This window comes from Melozone crissalis, unplaced genomic scaffold (assembly GCF_028551555.1).
Source record: "Melozone crissalis strain CALT ecotype California unplaced genomic scaffold, PUWL_Pcris_2 ptg000016l_1, whole genome shotgun sequence".
Classification (NCBI taxonomy): Eukaryota; Metazoa; Chordata; class Aves; order Passeriformes; family Passerellidae; genus Melozone; species Melozone crissalis.
The window spans coordinates 10,812,601-10,829,320 of NW_026535794.1; the positions used below are offsets into that span (position 1 = coordinate 10,812,601).

General features: G+C 41.0%; 1 protein-coding gene across 3 annotated transcripts in view; it reads right to left on the reverse strand.

The window, feature by feature from the left end:
• The window catches only part of DIP2C (disco interacting protein 2 homolog C), a 310,433-nt gene that overhangs the window by 27,102 nt on the left and 266,611 nt on the right, over positions 1–16,720 (reverse strand). For all 3 annotated transcript variants that reach the window (XM_054273407.1, XM_054273406.1, XM_054273408.1), the window contains 3 exons: positions 12,369–12,537; positions 11,272–11,442; positions 2,677–2,738 (listed from right to left, as the gene is read on the reverse strand). In XM_054273407.1, the coding sequence (XP_054129382.1) occupies positions 2,677–2,738; positions 11,272–11,442; positions 12,369–12,537 (402 nt within the window). The remainder of the gene's footprint in view (positions 1–2,676; positions 2,739–11,271; positions 11,443–12,368; positions 12,538–16,720) is intronic.

The window sequence follows — 16,720 nt, forward strand, 5'->3', positions numbered from 1 at the left end:
ATCAGGAGTCCTCTGTGTTTCATTAAAAGCCTCTGTGGGACTTGCCTGTGTTTGCTCACTCTTTCCTCAGGCCATCCTGAGCACACCCTGATTTGTAGAAAATCAATACAATTTTGAGTACAATGGTATCCTGCCACCCAACAGCAAGCCAGAGCTGTATATTCTTGCTTAGATTCTAAAACCAGGTGTTTAATGCCATTTGAGACAGCTCAGGGTGCCTGGGACACTCCCTGGGACTCACAAACACCATGGGACTCCATGTGAGATGCTACTTGAGCAGCTGGAGCACCCAGAGCTGCACTAAAAGCTCACAGCCAGGCAGTCAAACATTTCTCCAGTACCAGAACTGATGCCAGGCACTGACCATGGGGTTACACCCTTGGCACAAGTTTCCTGAACCTCCAGGTGAGCCCAGGACCATGGCCAGAGTCCCAGCAGATAAACCCGAGCTTTCAGCTCAAAACCACACAGGGACACACACAAAAAGGGGTTTGAAAAGCTCCACCCTGGCCCAAAAAGGAAACCACCCAAATCCAAGGGGAGGAAAGAAACATCTAGTTGGGTCAAACAAGCACCCTTAGATCTCCACACAGATTGTACCTAGCACAGGTATTTTGACCTAAACACCCACAAGAAAATGACATTTTCATGAGCTGTAAAGTGCACAAGCCGGTAATTACCAGATGAGCTTGAAATAGTGGTATTGAAACTGGTTATTAATTTTTATGGATGTGGACAGGGTTTGAATAATCTCAAAGAGATAAACTACAGCTGTTTTTTGAAGCAACTAGGGAGTGTTATCATGCCAAGAAGAAAACCATATGTTCAGTCTGTTTCAGACCCTGAAAAATATCTTCTAAAACACAAATTATGAAAAACATTTTCTTGCATTAAGTGCACAGTGTAAAATGCTCATATTGTTGGGGGACTGGCTGGGCTGCACAGACTCTGTGGGTTCCTACTCTGTGGTCTCACAGATCTTTACAGGGATCTTTCAGATACTGCTAAGTAAAAGGGACATTCAGTTCCACTAAAATGCTTAGAAACAGCAAGTGTGAAGAGACTATGTCCAATAGAGTTGTTTTCTCCCTTAATTTATGACCCACTAATCTAATTCCAAATACTGCAGGACTGGGTAAATGAGGCACAACTTTAAACCATCAAATTAAAATCTACATTACCAGCTATGAGAACCAGCTCTAAAGACCATCTTTTATATTCTGTAGAACTAGTCACTAATATAAATTATAAATATAAATATAAATTAACAACTGCAAAGCCTCATCTTGGTAATGATGCTTACTTCTCAATGACATACTAAGGCAGGGAAATAGTATACCCAGGTTTATGCAACTTTCATGAAGAGTAAATCTTAATTCCTCTCTCTAAACATATTTTTTAATTATTTATAACTTTTATTGACTGCGAATGTTACATTCTCTTTCTTTTAAGATTAAAATCTTAAGATTTTTTAAATCTTAATTCCTCTCTCTAAACATATTTTCTTGAATATTTATAATTTTTACTGACTCTGAATGTTACATTCTCTTTCTCTAGAGAAGGCCTTTTTCCTTTTCTGGGTTGATTAGGACTGTGGACTCTGTCTCTACACTACTGCACTTGCTGAGCCAGGAACACTGAATTTCTGTGGCTGGGTTATGCAGACAGTAGTGTCCCAAAGGACAGATCAAACCTAAGTGCTATTATCTGAATCACTGTGTGCAAAAGGAATAAAGAAATCATGAGTCAAACATCTTGCAGCTCCTTTCTTCTACCTGCCAAACTCCATGTGCAACAAGACAATTCCTACATGTCTATCTGACCTAACTGCCCAGTGGGTAATTTGGGCCCCCAGTGCCCTTTGCACTTTGATAGAACCAAAGGTGGGGGGCAAATTCTCTGTTAAGTTTTTGAGAAGGATGAAAGATAAAGAACAAAGAAACTCCCTATTTGGATAATAATTTTTTAAGGGAACCAGGACTGTTAATTATATGTTCACCTTTTCCAGAGTTCACAGAAAACTCCTTGGTTTGTTACAGTTCTGTAAAGAGACTCATGACCAGGGTACTGGAAAAATTAAATATATGTGCATGGGTATTTTTTAAAATGACACCTGAGATCTCGAGCTTGCCTCCAATCACTAAGTGATAAATTTTATTTCTCACTCCTTGTATACATATCTAACACTCAAGATGGAACTGAAAAATACCCACAATTACAGAATGTGGTTGCGCACAGTGGCTGAAGCAAATAATCCATCCCCTCACAGTCCTGCAGCATTAAGAACTGCAGCAAACCCACCATGATCTCCTGGCAGGCAAAGAGTTGCCAAGGCAGGAGAAAACTCTGTGAAGCCAAAAGGCCCAACAGGACTCCAGCTTGTGGGGACTGGATGGGCTGCACCACCTGAACACACAAGTGTCATGAAATCCTGGTGGCAATAAGGCAAGGAGCCTTGTTAGTCATTGCTGTAGTGATGTTAGATGTCTCAGTTTTACCAGAGGTGAAATGAATTAACCAATATAAATGTCTGTGTCTGCTGGCTGGTAGGAGGCAACACAAATAATTTATTATTGCAATGGTTTCCAGGGTCCATGGGGTGTGCTGTAAGCAGCTTTCTTGCTAGAAACTCTGTTAATTGTGTGTATTAGAGAAAAAGAAAAAGGTGGTTCCGACCTGTCATGCCTCAGTGCCCTCATATCAACATACACTGTGGTGGGATCTGGTCCAGATGTTCCCTGCAAACAACAACATCAGCTAATCAGAACCTGAGGGCTGGGAGGAGAGAAGAGTTTTACCCCCCAAATAACCAAACATTCATTTCAGTGCTAATTATGCTAATCAAATGACAAGTTATATTTAAGGTATTCATCAATCAAAGCTCAGCTTTACAGAATCAGAACAAGCACTGGAAAAATACCTACCATCAGGTACTTGTCACCTTGGAGTTCAGAAAAACATCAAGCAGACTACTTAACCAACACATGTCAACAGAGGTTTTATTTGCTACAAAAGGCCAAGTAATCAGCACATGGATACATACAAAAAATGTTAAACACGGTTTGCCATATAAAGGAAGGCGGAAATTGCTGAGGAGACACAGTTTAATGGCAGAAGCACGTGGTCAGGAATGTGAAGCATGGTTTACTGAGTCTTCTATACATGCAACAGAGAATATACTTGAAGCTAAAGATAGTAAAGGTAGCACGCATGACATGAACCAATCTGGACTGAAGGTCTGTTGAGCGATTATTCTGATCCTTTTCAGTCTTCCACTGCATAATTTAAACCCTTGCTTTATGTCACAATATTTAGGTACTTGAAAAGAGGCAGACTAATTTTAGTTTCCTTTCATGCAGAGATGATGCAGTCTTTGGGCCTTTCCGCCCACAGCTTTTCTGCAGTTTTGCAGCCTGCTATGATCTGCCCTCATCCAAAACTTCAAGCTCATCACCACTGAACATCATGTGAATTCTCAATGCTCCAGGCTAGGGCTCTCTTCTCTGCTGCAAACCTCGTGCTACTGCTAAACACAAAGCTAGAAGAAAAGTACAACTTCATTCTGGAACGCTGGCATGTTGGAAATTTTCTTTTCAGCAGAGGAATTCTCCTAAACCTGGTGAACTCCAGATGCACAAACTCCTTTAGCAGTTATTTAGAGGTCTACTACTTAAACCAGCAGGCAGCATGAACTCCTGTCCCATTTGGGATGCATTGTAGAGTATAATTCTTCACATTAGGAATGTCTAGGGCTAAATTTTACATTTCTGCAATGCTGGCTGATTGTTCCACAATTTTTCGAGCACTAAAAGTTGCAACCCAGACCCACTAATAGCTAATTTTTGTATTTATGGGGGAGAAGTGTTACCACTACTAATTGATACTTACTGAGGAGGTTCTGATCATCACCCACCACCAGAGGAGAACAGAGTAATAGAGCTGCACATGCATGTTAGCCTCTTTAGCTTGTTATACACAATACAAGGTACAAAATCCTCTCTAGCTATTAACAACACGATTTTCAGTCTACTGGTAAACTCAGCAGTGTAACAGACTAGTGCTGAGTGGAGAACTTATTTGAAATATATGCAATGTTGAAAAGAAAAAAACAAAACCAAGGAAAAATTGGTTATTTTTAAAAATAAAAGTAAAACTGATTTGTATTCGTAAAGTAATGGAGACAGTCAAGTTTGAAAATCAAAGACAATCACTATGGTATTTATTATTTTCAGCATGGATGAAATAGTTACAATGGACATCTGATATCTGATGAAACCTGGATCCAGATAAAGCTATACTGGACTTATTTATAATTTTGTAGCAGGATCTGAAAATCCCCAAATCTCCAGACTCAATTTCTAGTCTGTCCCACTGTTGGAAGCTGATAGGTGGGTATTGAGGGAACATGAAAATCCCCTACCTGCTCGGCCAGCTTCCCCAGCCTGTGAGGCTATAGCAGCAGGAATAGCAGGGATGAGGGAGAGAAGGAAAGAAGGTAACACAAGACAAAAATAATAATAAAAAATGGGAATGAAGGGTGGGAGAAACAAAAGAGGAGAATGCAAAAAGCAGGGAGTAAAATAAAAAGAAAAACAATGTCAAATACAAGAATTTTACAAATTAACCATTATACCATTAAAGGTTAAAAAAAGTAAAAAATGAGGTGTCAACATTTTAGTAGAGCAACAGAAGAGACAGCTGTAGACTGCTAACCTTGGACAAACAGATTTAAATGGTTTTAGGACACTACAGACAATGTTGTTAGTGGAAAACACATGTCTAGCATACTGATTTTTTTGTTATTGCTGTTTTTGGTTTTGAAGTCATTAAACATTATGGCCCTCCTATTTTGATGCACTTTATTCTATTGAGAATTCCAGGTCTGCCATTTTACTATTAACAGAAGTTTGTAAGTGATGTCCTCTGGAAAAAAAAAGTAAGCTCTCTTTTTGGGAAAAAAAATAAAATTAGTATACAACAGAGAAATATACTTACACCTTCTTGCATACAGATTAACCTGATCCTAAAGTGAAATAAAATCAAGGTTTGGTGTGTAGCCTAACTACTGGAAGTTCATAAATAAATGGAGTAACTTCAGAGCCCAAGAAGTCTTCATTTCTATTTGTTATGGTAAACAGTGGAATAAATATAAAGAACAATAAAATTTAAAGTTGACAAAACCCATCAGCTGTCCACCATGACTGATAACTCAGCAAAGAGACAGAAAATCCTCAGTTGTGAGTAGTCTCAAGGCACTACTATCACATGGAGTATCCAACACCAGATGGATGCTGTGGGATTTGCCCCAGGACTTGTGAAAACAAACAGCTCTGCAAGCCCTGGCATCCCACATTCCTCTCACCAGACTCCTCAATGCCAGCAGAGTCAAAGACTGCAGGAAGCTGCCACAGCAGCACCTTGAGACAGGTCTATTTTGGATGCAAAGGAAGATGAAACATTTAACAAAAATAGGATGGATCTGCTTATTGCACTGATGCCCCAAAATGGTATTACTAATAATCCAGGCTGAACACTGCAGTGTAACTGCAAGAAAGGAGGAGAATTACTGAAATCCAGCAGTTATATAATTCATTGCCTGTGACTATACTGCAGGTGCAGAAAGGACTTTGAGAGTACCAGAATCTCATATGGCTTTTAACTAAGCTTGAGAAACAGCAGCTGAATTATCAGCAACGTCCTTCTGTGGCCAGTTGCAGCTGAAATACTCTGAAAAGTATTTCAAAGGAAGCAGAGTCTAAGCCAAGACCAGAATGACTGACTCAATTTGTCTGTGCACATTTATTTTGAGAGACAGAGATAGAGAGCATCTGTTATGCTGGTAACAGGGTAAAAACAACACAACTTCTGGAGTATCTGATATTTACTTAGGAGATGCCTGGTAGTGCTCTTGAAAACCAAATGGGACATAAAGAATTTTCTGTCTGAAAATGGGCATATCATAAGTCACATCTCTTGGACTAAATAAATCTCTGCCCATGCACAGGCTGCCACTGTTGAACCATCCCTGGTCTGAGCAAATCTCAGCAAATATGCCAGCTTTTATTCTCTGGGAAAACACTGCAGGACAAAACTGCTTGAAGTGGTACTTGTTGTAGTACCAGAGGTACTGCTTGAAGTATCACCCCAGCTGGTGGTACTGCCTGAAGTACCTCAGTGCTTGCAGTACCACCCCCACAAGTCAGCTGTAGGGCTGCCCACCTGCCAGGACTCAGGGCATACCTAATTTCCACTCAAGTCAAAGGCCAAGCTGCATGCTCTCCCCTACTTCCCTCTCCAAAGATAAAAACCAGGAACAAGGCTATCAGAAATCCTAAGGATTTAAAAATAACTGTTTTTTAGGGTTTTATTTAACTGCCTAAGGATGTGGCCTCAGTGTTTACTCTGAGCCTGCTTCTGTCCCAACAATGCTCAGAAAAGAGCTTTTGGTGAGCACTTGGCAATGTCACCCACGCAGGCTGGAGCTGTGAAAAGAACTTCATGGCATGACTCACAGCAAAGGTGGGAAAACAGAATCTGAGGGAGCTCACCCAGAGCTGCAGTGCATTGCTGAGTGTGAATCATGCCTCTGACACAGTGCACGGTCTCCTGTGGCACTCTTTGCAAACCTACCCTTTATTACTTTTAATATGGAAGATCCTCAGAGAGTGGGATCTGTCACTAAGTAAAAGGAAATATTAACTTTATGCCCTAAACTGAGTAACAAAGATTTCTTTGCTAGACAGTGAGGAATGGATCCATTTCATGTGACTTCAACCATTAAAGAAGAAAGTGTGCAGTATAACGTAGGAGGATCTCCTGATGGTGATGGATCCCATCCCCAGATGGGGGCCTGAGATGTCTCTTGAAGTATTTCTGTGATTCCACTGACTATTGATGGATATGGGATAACTCACCTAACCTTGCAGTCTCACTGAGAGGAGATATAAAAGAAGCAAGATGAATCCTGCTTTCCTTAGCTTGGACACATTTGTTAGTACATTTTCAGGGTTAACTAAGGAAAATGAACAACTTCTAGAAGTTTTCCCTCAGCTGAAATTGAGTAGCAGGTTGAATAAAATGAAAATATTTATTCCAAGTGTTTAAATGGAAATCAGCTAAAATCCTAGAGAACCATCTGTGCTGTTGTAAGAAACCAGCTACTTTTCATATCTATTTTTCTCTCTCTCTTGAGAATGCTAAGATGCCAGTTAATGAGAATTAAAATATGTTAGATTCAATCTTTTCATCTCACTAATCCCTGGACCATTATCTGTGACTATACAGCCATAAAAGGTCAGATATTAATAGCATTTAAGTGCCTAAAGATGGAGGGAATTATTTATTTTCAAAAGCACATCTCTAGAAATCTAGTCTGCAATGACTACATCAAAGGAAACACTAAATTTGCTCTCAGTTTAAAAGGAAATGAATACAAATGACAATGCTTTAGTCTGTCAGTGATCACAACCTGGAAATTAAGATAATTTGGTAGACTAAGATTCTTTTGTACCAAAGAGATTATCACAATGATTTCTTTTTCAAGGTAATCTTTAATGAAATGTTAAATTCTGCTATACACATACAGACACACAGAATCACACACACACAGATACACCCACATGGACATACACAACTTCCTCATCTTCTTTTTGGAGATGTGACCTGTAAAAGCTTTCTGGAAGAATCAGGATACCTTTCCCTTTAAACATTTGAGCCTTGGATTTGTCCACAAAATTGGAAATCAAGAAGTATGACAGAAAATATCCAAGCTGTATTAGAGGTTGCCCACAGAGAAGGGACCTGGATAAGGGTCAGCAGCTGAATCCTGGGATATGTTCAGTAAGGTGAGTAGTAGATACATATTTTAGAAGCACTGCAGACCAGGCTGGATCACCATTATCCCTGTGGAAGTTGGTGTTCCAGGAACCACGTGCTGATCTCATAGATGACATAACTTGGAAGAAAAAAGCAAAGGCAGATGCTATTGACTCAGATATCTTGAGAAGCAGTTTTATGCAGTGTGAAGAATCCAGAAATCATAGGAACATATTGGAAACAATACTAATTGCAGCAATACTGTAGATGAGGGATTAAAATTTAATTTGTTCCTCAGTTGAGAAAAGAGAATAGCCCACTATTCTGGAATGCCACTAGCCATGAAGTTCCAGACAATTTGGAAAGAGCATTCAATCTAATTCAGTATCCAGTCCCTGGCAATGTCTACTGCCAGATGCTTCAAATCATGTAAGCCTCTATCTTTACAGTCTCCACCAAAATAACATGTTTTGGTGTAAAACCTTTAGTAATTTTTTGAGCTTCTTTAAAACTTGCCAAAAAAGCCTCAGCTCAAATGCTTTAAAAACAATTCTGCTTGGGAAGATAATGTTGCTACATATAGCCTGTCCTGAAGTGGGTTTTCTCCATTCCAGCACACCAATCTTTAGGCAGTGTTTGGCTTTTAGTTTGTCCTGTGAATTGAGATGCCACATCTGAGTAGAACCCAACAAAGTCTGACATTAAGCTACACAATCAGCCAGGCTGTTTAACCATCTCACTCAAGGCTCTCATTCTGTGCTGTTCCTAAATCCATAGGCACTATCATTGCCAATATTCCTTCAGAGATTTAGCCACTTTTACAGTTTGATTCAACGACTCTTTCAAGAATTTCTGTAAAGAACCATCTAAGAAGCAATCTTCAGCTAAGGGGTTAACACAATCAGAAGGCAGATACACAGCCAAGTCATAATCCAGCCTAACTCCATGCTGATTAAACCTTCCAGCTTCTCTGAGTGTAGCCAGCTTCCCTGCATGTCTGCAGTGGGCTGACCCAGTCAGCAGCTCAGCACTCACCCAGCTCCCTGTGGGACAGGGAAAGCAAAGGAAGAGCAAAAGTGAGAAAATCCACAGGTCAAGATGAAAGATGAAGACAGTTTAAGGAGAGAAGGAAAGAGGAAAACCCAAGTGATGCAAAAGCAATCACTCATCACTCCCTTTGAGCAGAATGATGCCCAGTCAGTCTCTGAGCTGCTTTGGAAGACCAACCACCCTTTTCCTTTAATGCTGAGCATGACATTATGGGATATCCCAGGTCAGCTGGGGACAGCTTTCCTGGCTCTGTCCCTTCCCAGCTTCTTTCTCCTCCAGGCTGCTTGCTGAGGGCAGTGGGGTGATGGGGCAGGGGACACAGAGAGAATTGGGGACAGCCCTGGTGCTGTGCAGGACTGGTCAGCACAAGCCAAGCCACTGGTGTGCTCCCAACACTGTTCAGCCACAAAGACTCAGCTCCGCACAGACTGCTGTGAAAAACATTAAATCCCAGGCAGAACAAGCACAGTGGTACTTCCAGCAGGCCACACTTTGATTTTAGGCACCTGGCTTACTGCTCCTCAGTGTTATCCCCTGATTTTATTATTTGTCCTGAATTAAGGACTTATAAGTGAAATGACAACCATGAACCATCCAGAGACTGGTGCACATCTAAAATGTATATTTTCATTAGTGGCAAGAAAACATCTGCAGCTAAAAATTTGCCCTTGTAATCTAAAGCATCCTTTATGTCTGCTCTCTCCAAGGACCAGAGGCCAAAGGAGTTGAGTTCTCTTTCAGAAGCAGCTCCCTCACAGCTGCTGGGGGAGCTGACAGGCCCCATCCTGATCTGTTTCCAGCTGAGGTATGTCAACTCTTCCCTGATTCCCTTCCTTTCTAAAACTTTTTTATTCCTGGAGAATATTTATGGTAGCAATTACAGAATGGCAAACCAAACAACTCCAGCTCTGGGCAACAGAATGACTTTTAACCCTGCTCAGCTTTGCCTTGTCAAATGCTTGACAGTAATAATTGAAGACACCCCAGGCTGTAGGGATCCTCTGCTGCAGTCAGACAGAAAGCAAGCAGTGCTGGAGCTGTGGCACACCTCCTGTACTCATATCCTGGTAACACTGAAAAGGGCAAGAGGCTAAAGCAGGCACAGACACACTGCTCTGTGCTGAACCCATAACCTCAAATTGTCAGTTTTTTGGATTTAAAAATATTTACATTTCCAATCAGAAAAGGAATAGCAGGTTCTTATTTGCAGCGTCACTGAGAAGATTTGCACTGACTTCCACACTGAAGCACCCATGGGACCTTCAAGAGAAATCCTTCACATAAACCAGGGGCAGCTGCCAGGCTGGAAATGCAGGATGGACACACAGAGTACAGGCAAGTCCTACTGAGGACACAGTGACTTTGAAGAGGTTAGAGACATGGCACATCACCAAATGGATATGGAACTTCCCAGCCAGAGCAGCTGCCAATGCAGAAGATGATTCTTTTAGTATTTAAAAGGTTATTAACTTAGAAAACATTACACCTGAGTAGGACACCTATGGTATTATTACAGAATAATATGTGCAACTCTGAAACCAGATTTGAAGGACAGAAAGAGATCCAGAGTCACAAAAATGAGAAAGAGATCAGGAGAGCATGAATTAAGATTCTTTAACTGTTTATCAAAATTAAGATGTGTATTAGATACATGACAGAAATGAGATACTTATTCTAGAATAAAAAATGTCTGGATGAATTTAAATTGGAAATAAGGCAAAATTAATTAAGAATGAAACACCCTAAAAAAAAGGCAAGTTAACTTTCACCATATGAAGTCCTCAAAGATAAAATACTACAGTCTAAAACAACCTAAAACTATTTGCTTGGTGCAGTTATCACTGGTTGAACAAACTAGATGCTATTCAGAAATTCAGATCAGACAGCTACAGTGTTAAAATCATGACTCAGTAAAGATTCCTGGAGAATGCATGTTACATCCTGTAGTATCCTTGGGACTTTTCTTCTGATTAGAGGATCAAAACAGGAGAGATACAGCAAAATAGTTTTCCTTGCGTGCAGAAAATATCTGTCTAGTTAAACAAGTAATGGTTGGAAGTATTTTATGAACAGAAGGAATCCATTTTGTAACACACTGAAGTAAACACTTGGAAACTGTCATTTACATGACATGATTACCTACTGGAGTACATGTTCTGTCACTGTCAGGTGCTTTTCTCAATTGCTGTATTCATGGGAGAATAAATGCTATGATTGCAACATGAGAGGGATGAATTGTTGACAAAGTAACAGAAATTTACTACCTGTGTATGCAAGAACATTAAGTACTACATGCATTTTCTTAGCATGTCTATGACCAAACAGCCAAAGGAAATACAATGAACGCTTCTTACTGAAAACCATTTCCTTAAAACAACTTTGAGCTTAAGGGGTGAAAAATCTTACCTGCAAACATATTGCCAGGTTAACTCTACAGCCAAGTGATGTGCTGACAGCCCGTGGATGGAGGCCCAGGTCTTTAAATAACTTGGAAAATGACTGAGTAAGAGCTATCCGAGGTCGTTCTTCTGCCACTACCACACACGTCCGTACACGTGAGAGGTCCAGTCCCCTTGCCTAAAAAGAAATCAAAATGTAACAAAGGCCACAAATGGGCAGGTTTAATGCAAAACAGAAGTTCTTAAGTGCATTATGCAGGTAATATGATTCCAGAGGAACAGCAGAACGGAGGCTAAGGTATCATCACAGTTTCCATTTTTCCTGGAGGCCGGATGGCCAGATGATACTCTAACAGCTGGACAAGCACACACTTGCTTGTCATCTCAACATTAGCACATAGGAAATGATGGGCATGCTAATTCTGAAAGGAGGGAATGCTATTTCCCCAAATTAATTCAGGCGACAGTGAATAACAGAAAACAGGAAGCAATGTCTAGACTTGGAAAAACTGATTAGGAAATTATGAAGAGAGGATGGTAAAGGTTGGAGTCATCATAAGTATCAGCATCTCAAGATAAATTTATTTCAGTAGCACATGGGAAATTCCAGATGATTTCAGATATTTAACTGGCTACCTGGCTTTTAATTTTGGTGGGGGGAAGGAAGATGTACCCTCCTCTCCATACAACAAGGATCATCCAGTTAAAACAACACAGTGCTTTTAAGCATGTGATAATTTAACTATAGAGGTCAAAACCAAACTAGTACTTCATATAGCCAGGGTATTCATAAAACACACTATATAATGTAATACTCCTTGAACCTCTTAGACATTTACACCTCTGTTTTCTAACACTTGCCTATCAACACAGGCTGCAACACACATCAGAAAGCTTAGGTAAATAAAAGCCTTTCCTTGATGTTTAACAGCCCTGTGATCTGAAGAATGACTAGTATTGATACACAGCCTCTGGCAAGGAAACGTGGGTTCTGTGGAAGCCGCCAGTGCCCTTTGATGATTTTCTCCTCCCAGCAGACACTCAGCAGAGTGTTGAAGGCTCCCAAAGCCCATGGGCAGGCAGCAGGACAGCAGGAGCACTCACCTTCAGCGACTCTGTTTGCGAACCGAGTCCCTTAGTACAGAGCTCCATGACTGAATAGGAACAAAAAGTGTCCCTCACTTTGTACTGACTCACTGCAAGAAGCCACAGGGCAGGGTTGGTCTCCAGCTCTGAGGGGGGAATCAGGATAGACTGGTGTCCTGAATAAACGCTGCAAGACACAAGATCCATTAACACACACTAAACATTCAAGTCCACAGACAAACCATGTAGGTGAATACACAGTTCATCACAGCACTGGATCATGTAAAGCCTTACAGTGCTCCACAACTCCAGAAGTTTAACATAATGTTTAACCCTGGTTTTCTGTTGCTCTTCCAGAGTCTATGAGGACTGCAGGCAGAATGTGCTCCTAAACTACGAATTCACTCAAAGTTCCAGTGGGCTCTGCTCTTAGGACTGTACTAAAAAGAGCAAAATAGCTCAGCTATTAATGGTGTGAATAAGTAGTGTAATAATATTTTAAAAAATTAAGTGTTGCTGACAAATACTTTGGATTGAGTAATTAGCATTTTAAGAGACCTTGACTAGAAGAGTACTTTATTACTTAATATGGAAGCAACCTGCCTCCTGCTAAAGCAAGCAAGAGGTCTGCAATAATCTTCAAGGAAGTAAATTTGGCCCTAATTTAACATCCCTTGTAGTTTTAAATTTATTCTCTGAAAGTTTTATGAACTTTTGAAACTCAAATACACTACATCTCTTGTATACTGGATATCCACTGAGCATAAATATTGCAAACATATACACTTATCAGGGTCCCTGAGGGAAAAATTATGTCAGAGCTAATTTCTCTGGTACTAAGAATCTCCCCAAGAGAAAGATATTCCCAATTTGATGACTTTATTTCCCATGGGTTCTATGTTGTTCACTCATCTCACATAGGAACATTTACCATCAATTTTACAGTCCCCTCACATCTCATTTTGTGATCTGGAGATATTTCAAATCGGAATGGTGACAGCATAAAGCCTCCAAATCATAGAAGTTCTGAGAAAGGACCATAAAAGCCCCCAAGATTTATGATGCCTAAAAGAATTTCATTTGTGACTTGAAAACTTGAAATGCCAGCTTGGTAAAGTAAAGTCAATGTTTTCAAATCCAAGTGTCTGAGGTAAGACATGAAATGGAACTTTATTTTCAGGAACACGAGCATCTCTGTAACGCTGGACATCAGGCAGCTTTGCAATCCTTGCAGATGGGCTGCACGCACACACACACAATTCCCTCCTTGGTGAGTGAGTGCCCCCACTTCCCCCAAACCCAGAGGAGAGTGCTTTTCAAAAGCTGTGCCATGTAGAACAAGCTTTGTGTGACCTGGATGTCTTTACTTGGTACAATAAAGGCAAAAGAGGTGAACAAGTCCAGTCACAACAGCAGTTAATAATCCAAATTGTTTAGGTCTCTGCTGGAGTATGAGCCTGAGGATGTCATGGAATATGTATGAACTACAATTCAAGCAATTTCATTTATCACAGAGGAGAAATTTATCTTTGACTGCTTGTCCCCACTGATGCCACTCTGGGTGACTGATGAGCAGGGGCTCACCATGGAGTGATGTGTTCTGGGGTGGGGCTGACACGGTGGGCACAGCACAGGGTGGGCAAATGAACCATTACCCTTTCATGGAATCACAATAAACCATCACTGAACCTTGACCATGTGCTGCAGAAACACGTGAAAAGAGATTTTGGCAGCATTACCCATGCCTGAAAGGGGAATGCCCTGAGCTCAAGTGAAAGATCAAACTAGCCAGGGAGTAGTACTGATTTTTACTATAAATATTACCTCACTCTTTCATTCTTAGCAAATTTTATTAAGTTTTTCAGAGAAGTAAGACCAAAAGGCTGCTTAGGGCTCCACAGACAATCAAGGTGTGCAATCTGTCTGGCAAATACATAATTCTTACAAACAGGAAGCTGTAACCACTCAAGTAAAAACCTGGGATGGGCTCCAATTGGTCAATTGGTATAAATATACAGTTTGGAGCCCATATATACATACAATATATACAGAATATATACAGACATTCACCTTCAAACCCTTCCCTCTGACTGTGAACTTCTCTAATTGATGCAACCAGTAGCAGGTGAAAAAATTATCTGCACAATAATAAACATGATGCCAGGGTGTCAAATGTGGGAGAACTATTACTCACAACCACATTAAGAACCCTTAGGTATCACTTGTTCAACTGGGCAGACATACCAAAATCAAAACCAAACCAAAAGAACAAGCTTTAGCCCTGTACTGAAAAGTGCTTGCACAAACTCCACAGTAATATTGGAGAAAAAAGCTGCATTGCTTTGGTAGGAAAAAAGGAAATTGATTCCAAGTGTATTTTACCATTAAATCATTCAAAATAGCAGAATTTACACCAAAGACAAATGTTTTCCCCCTCAGCAACACTAATGTGTGAGGGTGAACTGTCTACCTGTCTTGATCAACTTATGGAGAAGAAAGTGGTTTTGCTCCCACCAACAGTCCTGTAGCAAAGCATGAGGATCTGGATGCAAAATAACCCATCTTCTTCAGACTGAGGGAAACAAATACTCTTATAATCAGGCTTAGACTAAAAAAATCACTCCAATTAGAATGGAACAAATTAAGATGTTGCTAGCATGTTTTCTGAGTTTTCTAATGCCTCAAAAATACTGTGGAGTTCAGGATCAAACTGCACAGCAGAAGGAAATATCTATCAGGAAGAAAACTTTCTGTGCTGGAGAGCCTGACACGTGCTGCTCCTGACTGCAATACACAAACCTACAGCCAGCTGATACCCTGCCTGCAAACTTCACACCCAGCACAGGCTCTGCCTGCTGAGCTGTGGTTTAAAAATCCATGCATATCCTCTGATTTGCAAGAGCAGTTGGTGGAGCTACAAGAAGAACTACAAAGGCATAATTGTGGGGTGAATGTGCCAGTTCCACAGCTGAAGTGCTTTATGCAGCACCTGGTCACCACAACGTTGGCCATAATTTGGCTCAGCTCCCTGAATCAATCTCTGAAACATTGCACAGAATTTGTGTCTCAGTCCAAGCCACAAAATGCTACACATCCCTGAAAATTCACAGGTTTATATTCCCTTGAGAAGCTGTCTGTCACTCCTGTTTTGGTAGAGAAAAAGCTGAGGAAAAAATACCCTTGTACAGCTGGTTGAAACATTTCAAACCATTCTAGTGGGTTCAACCCACTGTGAGATGTAAGAGGGTCATGCTCAGCATGAATGCCAAACACCACACAATGGACCATGTGCCTGAACAAGCTGCAGTTGTGCAAGGCTGCTTTGGAAGTGCTGGATGAAACTTCACATGGTTCCAAACCTACAGGAAGTTCTGTCAATGCTGCCTCCATGTAATTCTAGGAATTGCAGAGAAGTTTGGTGGGTTCATCCAGGTATGGAATTCTAGATTTGGTAGAGTTAATCCTGAAACAGAGGCACTGAGCAAGGGGAAGCAGTTCCATCTCACCTTGAAACAATGATAGTTAAGATGGTTAAGCTGTCATGGCTTAACCTATGGCTATTCTCATACAGGAACCACTAAATAATGGTGAACACTGGCAGCAGGGGGATGAATGGGATATCAGGAAAAACTTGGGAGTTTAACTATAAACTGTTGAACCTAAATTCCCCTTTCTGAGATTGCAACAATACATGATACAATGGACTAGGTGCAAGATTTTACTTATGTAAATACTGGGAAGGAACTGTGTCAAGATTGTCACAATAGTATCTATCTCCCAATGCAGGTCTTAACAACAGGAGCAGACACATGTAGAGCAGCCCTCGATCACAATGTCTTTTGTCACAATGACTTTTGGGATGCAGATGCAGAGTGAAATGCAGGGGTGGCTGAGGTGTGAGATCACCTTGTAAAAATGCTGTCCTCCTTTAGGGGACTGCAGAGCAACCCAGGGGAAAAAAGTATTCATGTGGTGGACAAAGCCTTGGACATTGGCATTAAGTGAAGAGCCCTGTCTGCCTGCACTAAGCAAGGGCTGCCCAAGGACAAGAACACTCCTGTGAAGCACCAGGATGTATTTTGGTGTGACAGCAGCATCTGATCACAGCACTGGCTGTGCTCCTCCGGCAGCAAACGGAGATTCCTGGAAGGACCTCTTGGCACTCAACTGTCCCACTAAGTTGGAGCTTTAGCCCATATTGTGCTGAGGCAGGTCAGCAGTAAAAGCTGAGGTTTTATTATAGTCCCAAACTTTTCAGCAGGTCAATAAATGCCGACAATGGCAAGTGCAATCTGCAATTGCATTCTGGCAGTCACTGACCCATCTCTGCCCTTCCTCCTGTGTCCTTGTTGGGTGACATGAGCTGCTTC